Source organism: Meles meles, chromosome 2 (genome assembly GCF_922984935.1).
Source record: "Meles meles chromosome 2, mMelMel3.1 paternal haplotype, whole genome shotgun sequence".
Lineage (NCBI taxonomy): Eukaryota > Metazoa > Chordata > Mammalia > Carnivora > Mustelidae > Meles > Meles meles.
This window is the reverse complement of record NC_060067.1, coordinates 36482523-36498385: the sequence shown is the minus strand read 5'-3', so window position 1 is coordinate 36498385 and position 15863 is coordinate 36482523. Positions and strand designations below refer to the sequence as shown.

Here is a 15863-nt window from a genome sequence, read left to right as displayed (position 1 = left end):
AATAAATTTGTGATGGCAATATAATGAGAGGAAGGCTGTGATAGGTATAAGAACATGACATGAAAGTAACTGGAGTAGCCTGCCCGGGCTCATGGTGGGGAAGCTGGGAGAACTTTCTCAAGTATCCCTTGGTCTGCATCCTGAGTAGCTACCCAGCAGAGGGGCCATGAGAGCCCAGGAGAGAAAGGAGATTTTATCTGGTTATAGAGTCTTGAGCAAATACGTCATACTCTGGAATTCGAAGAGAGCTTGCCTGGGTCAAGTGTAGCAAACATGGGCAGTGTGGAGAGACAAAGAATCTCTAGTGACACCAGGAGTTTGCATTTTATCCCAAAAGCAGTGAGGAAACACTAAAGGATTTTAAGCAGGGATTTTAAGCATAATTATCCTTTTATTTAGGAAGATTCTCTGCGTTGTGGAGATTGGATTGGCGCGGTCCAAGTAGAAATCCATTTGGAAGACTGTTGGATTCAGACAAGTGAATTAGGCACTCTTGGGCAGTGAGAAATTGCCAGGCTCAAGAGCTATTTAGGACGTAGAAGTGATGCACCGTCATGACCAATTGGAAGGTGTGGGGTACCCAAAAAAGAGGGATCCTGAATGATTCTGATTTGTGCTGTCAAATAAGGCAAAGAATACAGGAGGAAGAGCTCGGTTTCAAGAGGGGAAGAAAATGGAAGAATCATGTGTCCAGAGCTTCTTGGTATCTTAAATCCTCTCTGAGCCTAGGAAGAAGTTTTGAAAATTTCTTGTTTAGGTTGTCACAGCCAAAAGGAAGAGAATGACATGGCCCAAAGAGAGCACAAGGGCACCACGGGTAGTAGTAATGAGTGGTAGTTAACCCTGCCTAAATAACTCGGGTGCTCTTAAAAAAAAGATTGCACGTTCAAGGAGGAGGAAATTCTAACAGCAGCAGATATGACAGAGAAGACAGTTAAGGACAGAAGATCCCCTGGATTAGAAGTGTGGTCCCCAACTATAGGATTTGCACCACCTGGAAAGTTATTTAAAATACAGATTCTACAGCTGTAGGATCCGAGCCTCTGGTGGTGGGGCCTAGCAGATTGGGCTTTAATATGCCTGCAAGTGGGGCACCTGGGTGGCTCAGTGGTTTAAGCTGCTACCTTCGGCTCAGGTCATGATCCCAGGGTCCTGGGATCGAGTCCCGCATCAGGCTCTCTGCTTGGCGGGGAGCCTGCTTCCCTCTCACTCTTTCTGCCTGCCTCTCTGCCTACTTGTGATCTCTCTCTGTCAAATAAATAAATAAATCTTTAAAAAAAAAGTTTAATATGCCTGCAAGTGCAGTGAACTTGAACACTGAAAAAATAAACTGAAATTTAAAAAAAATAATGTGCCTGTAAGTGGATTTGAAGCACACCCAAGTTTGAGTAGTGGGAACTGATGTCACGTGACCGATGTCACATTCCCTATATGATTCAAATAAGTTAATTAACCTCTCTGAGCCATGTTTTTCTTTTCTGCAAAGATAATACCATGTTGCACTACTGTGACACTTAGAGATACTAGTAGGAGTGTTTTTTTTTTCTTTCCTTGCTAAAAGTGAAAGGCAAGTTTGCAAAATGATAGTTATCAAGTGATGAAGTGTTGAAGTAGATCCAAATCATCAAGAAAACATTGGATTGTATTCTGGACATTTTTATTATAAAAGGTAGGAAGATGTGACAATTATTTAAATTGTCCAGTGGGTATAAAATAATAATAAGTGACTAATATGAACTGGCCATCAGGTCCGGTTACCTAAAGAACTTACATTTGTAAGTAGGTGAAGGGGATTAGGAATACACTTATTGTCATGATGAGCACTGAGTACTGTACAGAATTGTCAAATCACTGTATTGTACACCTGAAACTAACATAACACTGAATGTTAAAATTCTTAAAAATAATAAATAAAAATTGTAAAAAGAATACACTTTTGTGAAATAGTTCCTTCCTCAGTGAACTTTTACTCTTCTCTATTAATATGAAACACCATGCAGTCAAGCTATAAAGGATGCAACTTAAATATATAATAAATTTATTATAGTGTCTCCCACAGTAGATCCTTGAAAGGCCTGAGAAATAATATATGTAATTATCATCCTCTACTAACTGATCATTTAGTGTGGTTGGTTGTGGTGGCTTTTTTTTTTTTTACTCTGAATAATCCAGAAGATACGTGTTTGTGGTTTTTGTTTTACCTTTGAATGCATTACAGGCTTTACTATTCGATCGAATGTTAAATGTGGATAGGACAGATGTACATTACTTAAAATATTTTGCCACCTAAATTCTTTTTTTTTTTTAAATAAAGATTTTATTTATTTGACAGACAGATCACAAGTAGGCAGAGACGCAGGCAGAAAGAGAGGGAAGCAGGATCCCTGCTGAGCAGAGAGCCCGACTCGGGGCTGAGTCCCAGGACCCTGAGATCAGGACCTGAGCCAAAAGCAGAGGCTTTAAGCCACTGAGTCACCCAGGCACCCTGCCACCTAAATTCTTAAAGGTCCCAGTGGTTAGCTTGTATTTTACGTATCTTGGTCTTCACTATTTTGTGCTCAATTCCCATTACTGTTTTCTACGGAAAGTCAAAAATATAAAATGAGCCAGGATTTACCTTTACTGTTCTTTTAATGTGCATGTTTTTGATACCAAAATGTTTTTAAAGCCTATAGAATTCAGAAATTATTCACATTCTTTTACTTTTTAAAGATTTTTTTTTTTTTTATTTGACAGAGAGAGATCACAAGTAGACAGAGAGGCAGGCAGAGAGAGAGAGAGAGAGAGGGAAGCAGGCTCTCTGCTGAGCAGAGAACCCGATGCGGGACTCGATCCCAGGACCCTGAGATCATGACCTGAGCCGAAGGCAGCGGCTTAACCCACTGAGCCACCCAGGTGCCCCCACATTCTTTTACTTTAAGTAGTATTGGAGGGGGCAGTTTTAGAGAAATAGTCATATGGAGATTACGTATGTGAGTGAAGGTAAAAATGTACACATTGAAAATGTTTCTTCTTTTTTCTAAATGCCTTCATTTAAGTAATTTGTCATTATCTAATGGCAGAGAAGACATACAGTGTTCACCTAAAAGGCAGAGTATTCAAGAGTCTATAATTTTTAGTTCTCTTTCATTGCCTTCTGAATGATTTTCTGAATTATTTCTGGTACTTTCTATTTGATTAATCTGATATGGATTAATGGCTTTATATTCCCTTCTATTACTATCATCTCTCTACTTAATTATGATTAATCTCATTTATTCATAATATATAGAGACTGTTAACATGTTTAAGAATATCCTTTACTTCAGGGTGCCTGGGTGGCTCAGTCAGTTAATCAAAGGCTGAGCCTTTGGCTCAGGTCAGGATCCCGGGCTCCTGGGATCGAGTCCTCCATCAGGCTCCTGCTCACCGGGGAGTCTGTTTCTCCTTCTGCTCCTCCTCCCACTCATTCTCTTAATCTCTCTCTCTCTCTCAAATAAATAAAATTTTTTTAAAAAAAGAATCTATTTTACTTCAAATTGCAATAACTATTAAGTCTCCCAAGACTTTAGTTTCTATAATTTTTCACATTTATTTTTATTTAGAAAGGACTAAAGTAATTATATATAATGGAAGTAATATAAACATTAAGATCAATTGTAATGAGCCAACTCAGTGCATTATTCAGTTACGGTTTCTGTAACAAGTATAACTATACTTTGTGTGCACAGAAAAAATATGGAATAATTAATATCATAATTTATACTCTGGCATAGGTCCTGAGACTTATGTCTTAATTTGGCCTTTTTGCTGTTAGCATAGTGCTCTTAGTTTCCAAATGCCACAAACCCTTTCTTTCTTTCTTTCTTTCTTTTTTAAATATTTATTTGACAGAGAGAAATCACAACTAGGCAGAGAGGCAGGCAGAGAGGAGGAAGTAGGCTCCCTGCTGAGCAGAGAGCCCGATGCGGGGCTCGATCCCAGGACCCTGGGATCATGACCTGAGCCGAAGGCAGAGGCTTTAACCCACTGAGCCACCCAGGCGCCCCCACAAACCCTTTTTTTACAGTGACTTTTGTTTAGAGACTCTTCCATTGTCAAAATGTGAACATATTCTCAAAATTATTACTCATTTGCATTTGCCAAATAAAACTGCATTCCCCACTCATTCAAATGGCTAAAATAGAAGGAGATCATAACAATTGTTCTTGAGAATGTGGGGGAACAGGAACCCTCATATGTTGCCGGTGGGAACATTAAACGATGCAGCTACTTGGGAAACAGTTTGGCAGTTGCTTAAAAAGTTAACATGTATTTACCATATGACCCAGCAATTCTATTTCTAGGTATCTACCCAAGAGAAGTGAAAACATTTATCGACATAAAGACTTGCATGCAAATGTTCTTAGCAGCTTTATTCGTAACAGCCAAAACCTGGAAATAATCTGTGTCCATCAACTGTGAACAGATAGACCAAATGTGGTGTATCCATAAAAGGAATATTATTTAGCAATAAAAAGAAATGAATTTGTAAGGAACCCTTGTGCATTGTGGGAATATAACTTGGCATAGCCGCTGTGGGAAATAGTATGGAGGTTCTTCAAAACATTAAAAATAGAAGTACCATATGATCCAATAATTCCACTACTGGGTATTTACCCAAAGAAAACCAACACTGATTCAAAAAGATACATACACCTGTTTTTCTTGCAGCATTGCTTACAATAACTAAGATAAGGATGCAACCCGTGTCTCCATCAGTAATGAGTGGATAAAGAATATGTGGTGTACACACACACACATACACACACACACACAGGAATATTATTCAGCCATAAAAATGGATGAGATCTTGCCATTTGTGCCAACATGGATAGTCCTAAAAGGTATTATGCTAAGTGAAAGAAGTCAGACAGAAAAAGACAAATACCGTTGATTTAACTTACATATTGAGTCTAAAAACAAAACAAAAAGAAACAGCCATAAGCACAGAGAACAGACTGGTGGTTGCCAGAGCAGTGGGGTGAGGGATGGGCAAAATGGATGAAGGGGAGTGGGAGAGACAGGCTTGCGGAATGGGATAAATAAATCGTGAGTGAAGAAGCATACGTGACGGCGTAGGGAATATAGTCAGTGTTGTTGTAATAGTGTTGTACAGTGACAGATGGTGTGTGTCCACTCGTGGCAAGCATAGCATAACCTGTAATTGTCGAATCACTATCTCGTACACCTGAAACTAATGGAACCTGTGTGCCAACTACAACAAAAAAACATTTTATAAGAGAAATGGGTCCTGGGTACTGTAGGTACTGAAGTACTGATACATGTACACATGGATGAACCTCATAAAACACACTAAAGGAAAAAAGCAAGACACAAAAGACCACATGTTGTATGACTTTATAGGAAACATCAAAAAAAAAAAGGCTAATGAATCTGTAGAGACAGATAAGCCCATGGGACAGGAGATGGGAACAGAGATCAGACAGCAAACTGCACGTGAGATCTAGGTGGGCTGATGAAAGTGTCCCAAAGCTTTTTATGGTAATGGTTGCACAACTTGGCGAATTTGCTAAAAACAAATGAATTGTATACTTCAAATGGCGAATTGGATGATATGTAAAATATACCTTATATTATCAAATAGGATCCTTCAATGTATCAAAAGAATGGTTCAGGGCACCTGGGTGGCTCAGTGGCTTAAGCCGCTGCCTTCGGCTCAGGTCATGATCCCGGGGTCCTGGGATCGAGTCCCATGTCGGGCTCTCTGCTCAGCAGGGAGCCTGCTTCCCTCTCTCTCTCTCTCTGCCTGCCTCTCTATCTACTTGTGATCTCTCTCTGTCAAATAAATAAAATCTTTAAAAAATAAAAAAATAAATAAAAAAAAAGAATGGTTCACTATGACCAGGAACTTTTTTTTTCCAGGAAGAATGATTATCAAGAAATCTGTCGAGATAATTATTATATCAGTAACTTAAAGGAAAAAAAGCCATGTGATCATATCACGAGGTGTATAAAAGGCATTTGGGAAAAATGTTTTTTTCACCATTCTTAGTTTTAAAACTCTGAAGTAAAATAGGGAGAAAAGAAAAGAGCCCAAATATAATAAAGATGGGTTATTAAATGCTATAGCAGCTTTCATCCTAGTTGGACACTAAAACCATATCAGTTCAAACCAGAAACAGGTACTCTGTATCATCCTAATTATTTACCATTGCTTTGAATGTTACAGCAATTGTAATAATAAAATAAAAATGAAGCAATTGACATAAACATTAGAAAGAGTTGTCTACTGTCCCTGTTTGGTTGTGATTAAGATTGTGTGCCTAATAACTATAGTTTTATAAGGGAGTATAGTAAAATAGTAGATTATAAGTACACAATAATCAAAAGATTTTTCTCTCCAGTAAAATATATGCAAAAGGAAAATAAAGATCCATTTCCAACAGCAACAAAATAATAAATGTATAATATCTGTATTAAATGTGTATATTTAATTTAAAAAGAGGCATATCACCTATATGAAAAAGGTATACAATAAATAGAAAGACTTCCTGAAAAAACTTAATATCATAAAATGTAAATTCTTCCAATAATGCAGTTCATATTAACATTCCAATAGGATCAAGTTGGTGAAGGGGAATTAGATAAATTTATCTTTATTTTGTATGCGAACTAAAGATTCAAAAATAGCCAAGAAATCTATGAAAATGAACAGTAAGGGTAGATTTCTATTAAAAAATCAGAATATTCTGGGATGCCTGGGTGGCTCAATTGGTTAAGCATCTGCCTTCAGGTCACGTCATGGTACCAAGATTCTGGGATCGAGTCTTACACTGGGCTCCTTGCTCAACGGGGAGTCTGCTTCTCGCTCTGCCTGCTGCTCTCCCTGCTTGTGCTCGTTCTCTCACTCTCTCTGACAAATCTTTTTTAAAACCAGAATATGCTATCAAGACACTAAAAAAATGTGGTATTAGAATAAGAATAGACAAAAAGTTGATAGAAAAGAAGAGTCAGAAAACAGATCTCATATATCCTGAGGTGTATTTATGAGAATAATATAACCAAGGTTTGATTCACTTGGAAATGGAGGAGATTGTTTAATAAACGGTGCTGGTACAGAATTGGCCATCTGCCTTGAAGGAAATTAAAATATTCCTCAGCTCAGGTGCCTGGGTGGCTCAGTTGGTTGAGTATCTGCCTTGGGCTCAGGTCATGATCTCCCGATCCTGGGACTGAGCCCTTCATAGGGCTCCCTGCTGAGCAGGAAGCCTGCTTCTCTCTCTCCCCTGTTTGTGCTCTCTCTCTCTCTTGCTCACTCTCTAGTAAATAAATAAAATCTTTAAAAAAATAAAATATTCCTCAGCTCATACTCTATTTAAAAATTAATTTCACATAGATCAATAGGCTGCATAAAAGAAATATAGCAAAAAGAGGTAGGGAGGGGGATAGAGAAACAAGCACAAAAGGAAAAGAAATTCATTTTTTAATTTTTTTGCTATTTTTAATTTAAAGTCAGTTAATTAACATAATGTATTATTAGTTTCAGAGCTAGAGTTCAGTGATTCATCAGTCTTATTTAATACCCAGTGTTTATTACATCATATGCCCTCCTTAATGTCCATTACCCAGTTACCCCACCCCCCCCACCCCTTTCCCCTCCAGGAACCCTAGGTTTGTTTCCTATCATTAAGAGTTGCTTATGGTTTGTCTCCCTCTCTGATTTTGTCTTGTTTTATTTTTCCCTCTCTTCTCCTATGATTCTCTGTTTTGTTTCTTAAATTGCTCATATGAAGGAGATCATATAATAATAGTCTTTCTCTGATTGACTTATTTCTCTTAGCATAACACTCTCTAATTCCATCCGCATCATTGCAGAAGATAAGACTTCATTTTTTGATGGCTGAGTAGTATTCCATTGTGTGTGTGTGTGTGTGTGTGTGTATCTCACCTCTTCTTTATGCATTCATTTGTTGATGGACATCTGGGCTCTTTCCAGTGTTTGGCTATTGTGGACACTGTTGCTATAAACATTGGAGTGCAGGTTCCCCTTCAGATCACCACATTTGTAGAGGTAAATATCTAGTAGTGTAATTGCTGGGTCAGAGGGTAGCTCTATTTTCAAATTTTGAGGAACCTCCATACTGTTTTCCTGAGTGACTGCACCAACTTGCATTCCCACCAGCTGCATAGGAGGGTTCCCCTTTCTCAGCATCCTCACCAACATCTGTCGTTTCCTGACTTGTTAATTTTAGCCATGTTAACCAGTGTGTGAAGTGGTATCTTACTGTGGTTTTGCTTTATATTTCCCTGATACGAGTGATGTTGAGCATTTTTTCATGTGTCTGTTGCCTGTTTGTATGTCTTCTTTGGAGAAATGTCTGTTCATGTCTTCTGCCCATTTCTTATTTTTTGTATACATATAAGTTTTTCTTTCTTTAAAATTTTGGGATACAGTTTCTTCTAACAGACCAAAATATACCCTAAATCTAGTGTATGGCTTTGTTCTAGTCTCCAGCCTGATCACATTCTCTCCTTTTTTTTTTTTCAGCCAACTTCTTATCAGATTCCTTTTTTGCCCATTTCTTGATTAGATTATTTGTTCTTTGGATGCTGAGTTTGTGAAGTTCTCTATAGATTTCGGATACCAGCCCTTTATCTGATAAGACAAGAAAATCATCTTTTAAAACGCAGGGTGGAACCGTATCTATTCATTTGCATAAAATTATATAAATTTTAAAAATGGGATTCAGTGAAGCACAAGGTATATAAATTCTCATAGGATAATCACTATTTAGAGTTCTTTGCCCCTTGAGAAACTGGTAAGTTGTTTTTGCTGGTTTTGGGGGTTTTTTTGTTTTTTTTTTAAGATGTGGGAAGGGCCAGGGGAGAGGGAGAGAGAGAACCTCAAGCAGACTCCCTACCAAGCGCAGAGCCCATCTCAGGGCTCCATCTCATGACTCTGAGATCATGACCTGAGCCAAAATTAAGAGTTGGATGCTTAACCACGGGGTCACCCAGGTGACCCTGCTATTGTTCTTTGAGCCCCATTTAGAGAGGTGGGGTAAACGCAGTCTAATTACTCAACTTCTACTTACAATTACTCTTCTTCAGTTAAAATAATTTCTAGTTTATAAGGTTAAAATGACTTATTTTAGAAAACCTAGACAATATAGAAAAGCAGTAAAAAGATTATTTAAGAAGCACCATTTCTCCACTATCCAGAGATAAACACTACTCAGGTTTCAGAGCATACCACCAGTTTATATTTTTCAATGAAATTTAAAATGTAAATCTTGTACATTGTAAATATTGCATATTTTAGTTAAAAATAGGTGTTCAGTCTTGGATTTTTTTTTCCTAAAGGAGAGCCTTTCCATTTGTGAACTCTATATTCTTTTAATTACTATTTTCTTGCTCATTCAGCATACATACTCATTATTCTTTTCTAGTTCCTGGCAGACATGGAAAATAATGCACTTTTTCGGGATGATATAGAATGTCAGAAACTTATTATGGAAGCGATGAAGTACCATTTATTACCAGAGAGACGACCCATGTTACAAAGCCCTCGGACAAAACCTAGAAAGTCAACAGTTGGAACATTATTTGCAGTTGGAGGAATGGATTCAACGAAAGGTATTAAATAATCTTTTTTGGGAGGGAACGTGGGGGTTGGTGGGAGGAATTTTAATTAGTAACACACATGGCCAGAAAGCTCGTTAGAGAAATGGCTGGTTCCAGGACTGGAAAAATACAAGGTAGATCCAGAACATTTTGTAGTGCCAGAAAGAAAGGGAGCGCTCAAAGAATAATGGAGACCGTTCAAGGGACAGAGGAGGCCATTTATAGAGGCCCCTAATGTCCAAATCTGGGATAATTTCAACACCAAAATAGATAGTGATGATAAAAGATGATCATTTCTTAAATCAGTAAGTATTCATGAGTCCATACTGATACAAATAAAGACAGGGCAATGCATCATCTTGAATTTCTTCTGCTGTAAGGGACATAATTGGAACAAACGATAAGATCCAAAATAAAGTCTGTAGATTAGATAACAGCACTGTATAAATGTTAGTTTCCAGATTTTGATGACTGTAGTGTGGTTTCTTGTTTTGGGAACGATATGCTGAAGTATTTAGGGTACAAAGGGCATGGTGGTGGGTTCAGGGAAGTATACATACCATATACATTGAAAGCAAATGTAAAACACCCACATTTGGAAAATCTTGGCCATGGGTCCCTGGAAATTCTTTGTACTGTTCTTGGAACAGCTGTTACTAATGGCAACAATAAGAGTAATAAACACCGTATATAGTTCCTACTCAGTGCCAGATAGGGTGCTAGAAGCTTTCTGTGCGTTATCTCCTAGTGTACATTGATCTCCCTTCCCTCTGAATTCCTAGTACTAACAGCCTTCCAGCCCCTGACAGCACCTCTCTGAGTTGGGACTACATCTCTGAGCTCAACTCATTCTACTTCTCCCCTCACCCTTTCTGTTCTAGCCCCACTGGCCTCCTTGTTCATGTAACAAGCCAAACATTATCTCCCATTGGGGAAATTACATTAGCTGTCCCTTCTCGCTGGAATGCTCTGTGCCCTAATGTTGGAATGCCTAGCAGAACTTATTCACTCGGATCTCCAAACATCAGTCTGACAAAAAAGGCTTCCGTTGGCCAATCATGAGCTGTCCATCACTTTCTAATCTTGTGCATACCTCTTTGTATCTCATTCCTCTGCTTATGTTTCTTCATAGCACCTGATCTGTCTACTTCTTCCCTCCCTCCCAGGTAAGCTCTGGAAAGCAAGAAACTTGTTTTTTTCAACAGTACACCACAGAGCCTAGAACACTGCCATGGACATAGACGGCATCAATAAATATTTGCCATATGAATGGAGGCTGTCCTTTGCCATCTCTTGAATTGTTTGTAGGACTGAAACCCTCGATGCATTATTCACATCTGAAGATTTCTTTTCCGTGTGTTATCCTTAAAGAACACAAAAATAGGTGCTCTCATCAATAGAGTTATTGTAATTTAACTTTTAGCCTCATGGTAACAAAGGTATAGTTGTAACTATTATCCCGTATAACATAATATGGTACTATATATTTTTAGTAACTTAAGTTCTAAATATAGGCTTGATCACTGAATGGTAGAGAAATATGTAAAGTTAAATAGCTGGTGAGAGTTATAGTATAAATATTTCAAATGTCTGGAGAGCCCCACAGTCCAGGTAATCAATCTGCAAATACTAAGTACTTCCTATTTGCCTCGAACTGGAGTTCAGCTTGGTAGTCCTTACCAGCATTTCTTCCTCTCCATCTTTCCCTTTCTTTTTTAAGGCTGTAATTGTTATTTTTGTATTGCTTGTACTCTCGTGTTGCTTTTATTCTCACATTTTCAGCTTGCATGAAAGATCTAGTCGTTGTTCAGCTTTCATCTCAAACTCTGTGTGTTCAGGTCTTCTCTGACCGTGTCTCCCAGACTTGGGGGCTTGGAACTGAAATTCATCATTTTTCAGTGGCATCAGTGGACACCAACCCCAGCTCATTTAGGCCGAGAAGGAAGGCCATGGAGAAATGGGCAGGAACTATGTCCACTGCACCTTCTTTGAAAGCCTGCCTTGGATTTTAAATTCTAGATTCAAGTATCTATTTTACTAGTTGCAGGCCGATCCTAGGCCCTAAACTTCCAAGGAGAGTGAGGATGAGTATCTGTCTTCAGCTTTATGGGAGATGGGGTTCCTGACTCTCAACAAAGCTCTTTGGTTCCATGGGAAATTCCCCATGCATGAGAAGGGGTACCTGAAGTAAATAATACATTTTCTTTCAAATTTTATCTTCTGACAATCACCCAGTCTTCTTTCAAATGGGTCTCTTTGGTTTTGTTTTTTAAAGATTTTATTTATTTATTTGACAGAGAGAGATCACAAGTAGGCAGAGAGGCAGGCAGAGAGATGGGGAGGGGGTGCAGGCTTCCTGCTGAGCAGAGAGCTGTATGTGGGGCTCTATCCCAGGACCCTGGGATCATGGTCTGAGCCAAAAGCAGAGGCTTAACCCACTGAGCCACCCAGGCGCCCCTCAAATGGGTCTTATTCTTCTAAATTTCCATTGCTACTTTCCAGTTCCTTGTAGCCTCCTATCAGCCTACATCTTTCAATCACGTCCATTGAGTACAAATAGCATTCCTTGTGTTGCTACTCTGGTCCAGGCATGATGTTAAGTGCTTCCCCTATCATTTTTAATCTCATGTTCATAATATCTCTAAGAGCTGAATGTTGTTATTGCCCTAGGATACCTGTGCTTAGAAAAGTTCACTGTCTTCCCCAGGAGTACACAGCTAATTAGTGATGGAATCAGGATTCAAAGCAGGCATTCACTCAGGAGACTACACCCTCTGCTTCATTACCTCTTCTTTAACATGCACTACTCTGCTCAAAAAGGATAGCGTTCTTCATTTCTTACCACCTAAGATGCCAGTTCCTTTTCCTAGTTCCCAAGACTTTCTGTGATCTGGCCATTGTCACTTGACCAACTTTTATTTCTGAGCCTTTCCTAGATGTCGGTTTCTCTCGCCTGTCCGATTCAAGCTATCTTGCCTGGCCTTAACTTACTTTGTACCCAAAGTCTTTGTCATGAAGAGCAATTTGCATTCATCGGATGGCAGTCTGATCATTGGGTTCTTGGTCCCTGCATATGTCTTAGTAGAGGGCGCAAAAATAAGCTGCAGATGTTTCTTAATAGCCATGAAGGAAAAGAATATATTTCTGCCTACTTTTACAGAGAGAGAGAGAGATCACAAGTAGGCAGAGAGGCAGGCAGAGAGAGGAGGAAGCAGGCTCCCCGCTGAGCAGAGAGCCAGACACAGTGTTCAATTCTAGGACCCTGGGATCTTGACCTGAGCCAAAGGCAGAGGCTTTAACCCTCTGAGCCAGGCGCCCCTCTCCGGAGATATATATATTTTTTAAGAATTATGTTTGATGGGATGCCTGAGTGGCTCAGGCAGTTAAGCATCTCTCTTCCACTCAGGTCATGATGCCAGGGTCCTGGGATCAAGTCCTGCATTGGGCTCCTTGCTCAGCGGACACCCTCCTTCTCCCTCTGCCTGCCATTCCCCCTGCTTGTACACTCTCCCCCAACTCTTTCTGACAAATAAATACATAACATCCTTAAAAAAAAAAAAGAATTATGTTTGGTCACACCAACATACTTTTCTATAACTTGTTTCCATCTTAACTAACTCCCAAACTAATTACATCTACAAAACCCCATTTTCAAAATAGTTTATATTCTGAGGTTCTGAGTAAACATGGATTTGTGGGAGGCATTATTCAATAGCCTTGATAACAATATTACCTCCTTTAAAGTTAAATATTATAGGGATGCCTGGGTAGCTCATTCGGTTAAGTGTCTGACTTTTGATTTTGGCTCAGGTCATGATCTCAGGGTTGTGAGATCAAGCCCTGAGTGGGGCTCAACTGGGAGTCTGCTTGGTATTATTCTCTCTCTCCCTCTCCCTCTGCCTCCCTCAAAATAAATAAATAAATCTTTTTACAAATTAAAATTAAATTAAACACTATATAAAGTACTCCATAAAAATATCAGGTTTTTTGCAAAAATGTCACAAGAGATTATGCTTTGACATTTGTTCAGTAATATCATTGTGTTATAGTTATTTATACCATGTCTATTGTCTAAATCATCTTTCTAGTAATGTATTTGCATTCTCATGCAGATATTCAATGGTTATGAATAAAATGTGAAAAGTGATTGTTAAAAAGTAAAATTATATTTGGTGTTAGCAAAGGAAATTTTACTCACCAATTCATAGAACTATGATACTGCTCAGTGAACTGGAAATAAAATAACTTTGAATGAAAAAAATATATTCCTTAAACTCATTAGTGAGGAAAGTTGATTACCATTGGCTTTTTATTTAACAGAATGAAGAAATTTTTAAAGATCAAATTTAGATTGATGAGTAAAGTATACTATTACATAAAATAATCTGAGTTTATGAATAAAATTTCATTATACCTAAAAATTATGAAAAAAGATTATTCAAGCTCAAAAAATACTTTTGAACAGCTACTTCATACAAGGAACTCTATTTGTGGCTGTGAAGAATACAGAGATGGTGGGGTGCCTGGCTGACTTGGTCCTTGGAGAGTCTGGCTATTGATGTCAGGGCTGCGAGTTCAAGCCCCATGATGGGTGTAGAGATGACTTAAAAATAAAATCTTAAAAAAAAAGAACACAGAGATGGAAAAAGACTTGCAATCTATCCCAAATAACCTAAGAATTTTGTAGGGTAAATTAAAAAAATAAAAACTGTAACATATGAGAAAAAAAATATATATATATGTACATACATATATATATCACAAAACTTTCTGAATTTTAGGAGATTATTAATAGTATTAGTGCTCTGATGAACTAATTATAACAAATACTTTAGAATAAATATTTGTCCTGATTTTAATTCTATGAAGATAGCTCTGATTACACGTTGTATTAGAAACATAGAATGAGAGACATAAAATAGATTCTAATTGAACACTTCATAAATGGAGGTTGGGTTCTTTTAGAGGGGTGGGAGTTTTACACTTCTTTTTCATTTCATAAAACAGAGTTCCTGGAATCCTTTAATTCTTTTTTTTTTTTTAATTTTCTTTATTTATTTGAAAGAGAGAGTGGGAGGGAGAAGGAGAGAGAATCTGAAGTAGACTCCATACTGAGTGCAGAGCGCAATGTGGAGCTGGATCCGACTGTGAGATCATGACCTGACCTGAAACCAAGAGTTGGGCGTTTGACTGACTGAGCCACCCGCCTGCCCCTGGAATCTCCTAATTCTTAAAAAAATGTAGACAAGGGAGGGGGGTAGGAAGAGGGTGGGGGGGTTATGGACTTTGTGGGGGGAGTGTGCTATGGTGAGTGCTGTGAAGTGTGTAAACCTGGCTATTCACAGACCTGTACCCCTGGGGTTAAAAATACATTATATGTTCATAAAAAATTTTTTTAAAAATGTAGACATGGACCAGACTATTACTCCCAAACTTTCCACACTCATAATTTCCAAAGTTCATGATCTGCACTTACACTCTTGTCCTTCCAGGTTGCAATAGAATGTGTATCCCCTCCCTCCTCCTAGGAAAGCTAGCCCCACACCTGTGTTCTGACACAGCTGTCTCCTCCCTTCTCAGGAACCTCGCTGTTAAGTAGAACCCCTTCAGCTTCTTTCCTCACAACTAGATCCTCCCCATTAGCATGTGAGCAAACTCAAGTTTATCCAGTTTTTTGTTTTTTTTTTTAAGATTTTATTTATTTATTTGACAGAGATCACAAGTAGGCAGAATGGCGGGCGGGGGGGGGGTGGGGGGGAAGCAGACTCCCCACTGAGCAGAGAGCCCGATGCGGGGCTCTATCCCAGGACCCTGGGATCATGACCTGAGTTGAAGGCAGACACTTAACAACTGAGCCACCCAGGCGCCCCTTTATCCAGTTTTAAAGCAAAAAGAGCAAAACCTCTCTCAGCCACTTAGTATCTGCTATCTCTCTCCTCCCTTAGAGCCGACTTTCATAGAATCATCTTTGCTCATTGTCTCTTATCTCCTCACCTCTTCCTCATGTCTTAACCACTCAGACAAGGGACTCTCCACAAAGTTATTAATGACCTCCGTGATGATGAATCTAGTAATATTTTGTGGTCTTCATCTTACTTGGTCCTCTTGGTAGCATTTGATAGTGTTAGTAGTTTTACTTGCTACAAAATTTTCTTCAAGTTTTTATTTAAAAAAATTTTTCCCCTCTATTCAGTTAATTTTCTTAAAGATCTAATTTATTTATTTGGAAGACAGAAAGAGAGAGCGAGAGAGAGCAC

The 15863-nt window shown here is 38.6% G+C and overlaps 1 protein-coding gene across 5 annotated transcripts in view; it reads left to right on the top strand.

Moving 5' to 3' along the window:
- KLHL5 (kelch like family member 5) overlaps positions 1 to 15863 on the top strand; it is a 92832-nt gene that overhangs the window by 44553 nt on the left and 32416 nt on the right. For all 5 annotated transcript variants that reach the window (XM_045998078.1, XM_045998075.1, XM_045998076.1 and 2 more), the window contains one exon: positions 9432 to 9618. In XM_045998078.1, coding sequence (XP_045854034.1) covers positions 9432 to 9618 — 187 coding nt within the window. The remainder of the gene's footprint in view (positions 1 to 9431; positions 9619 to 15863) is intronic.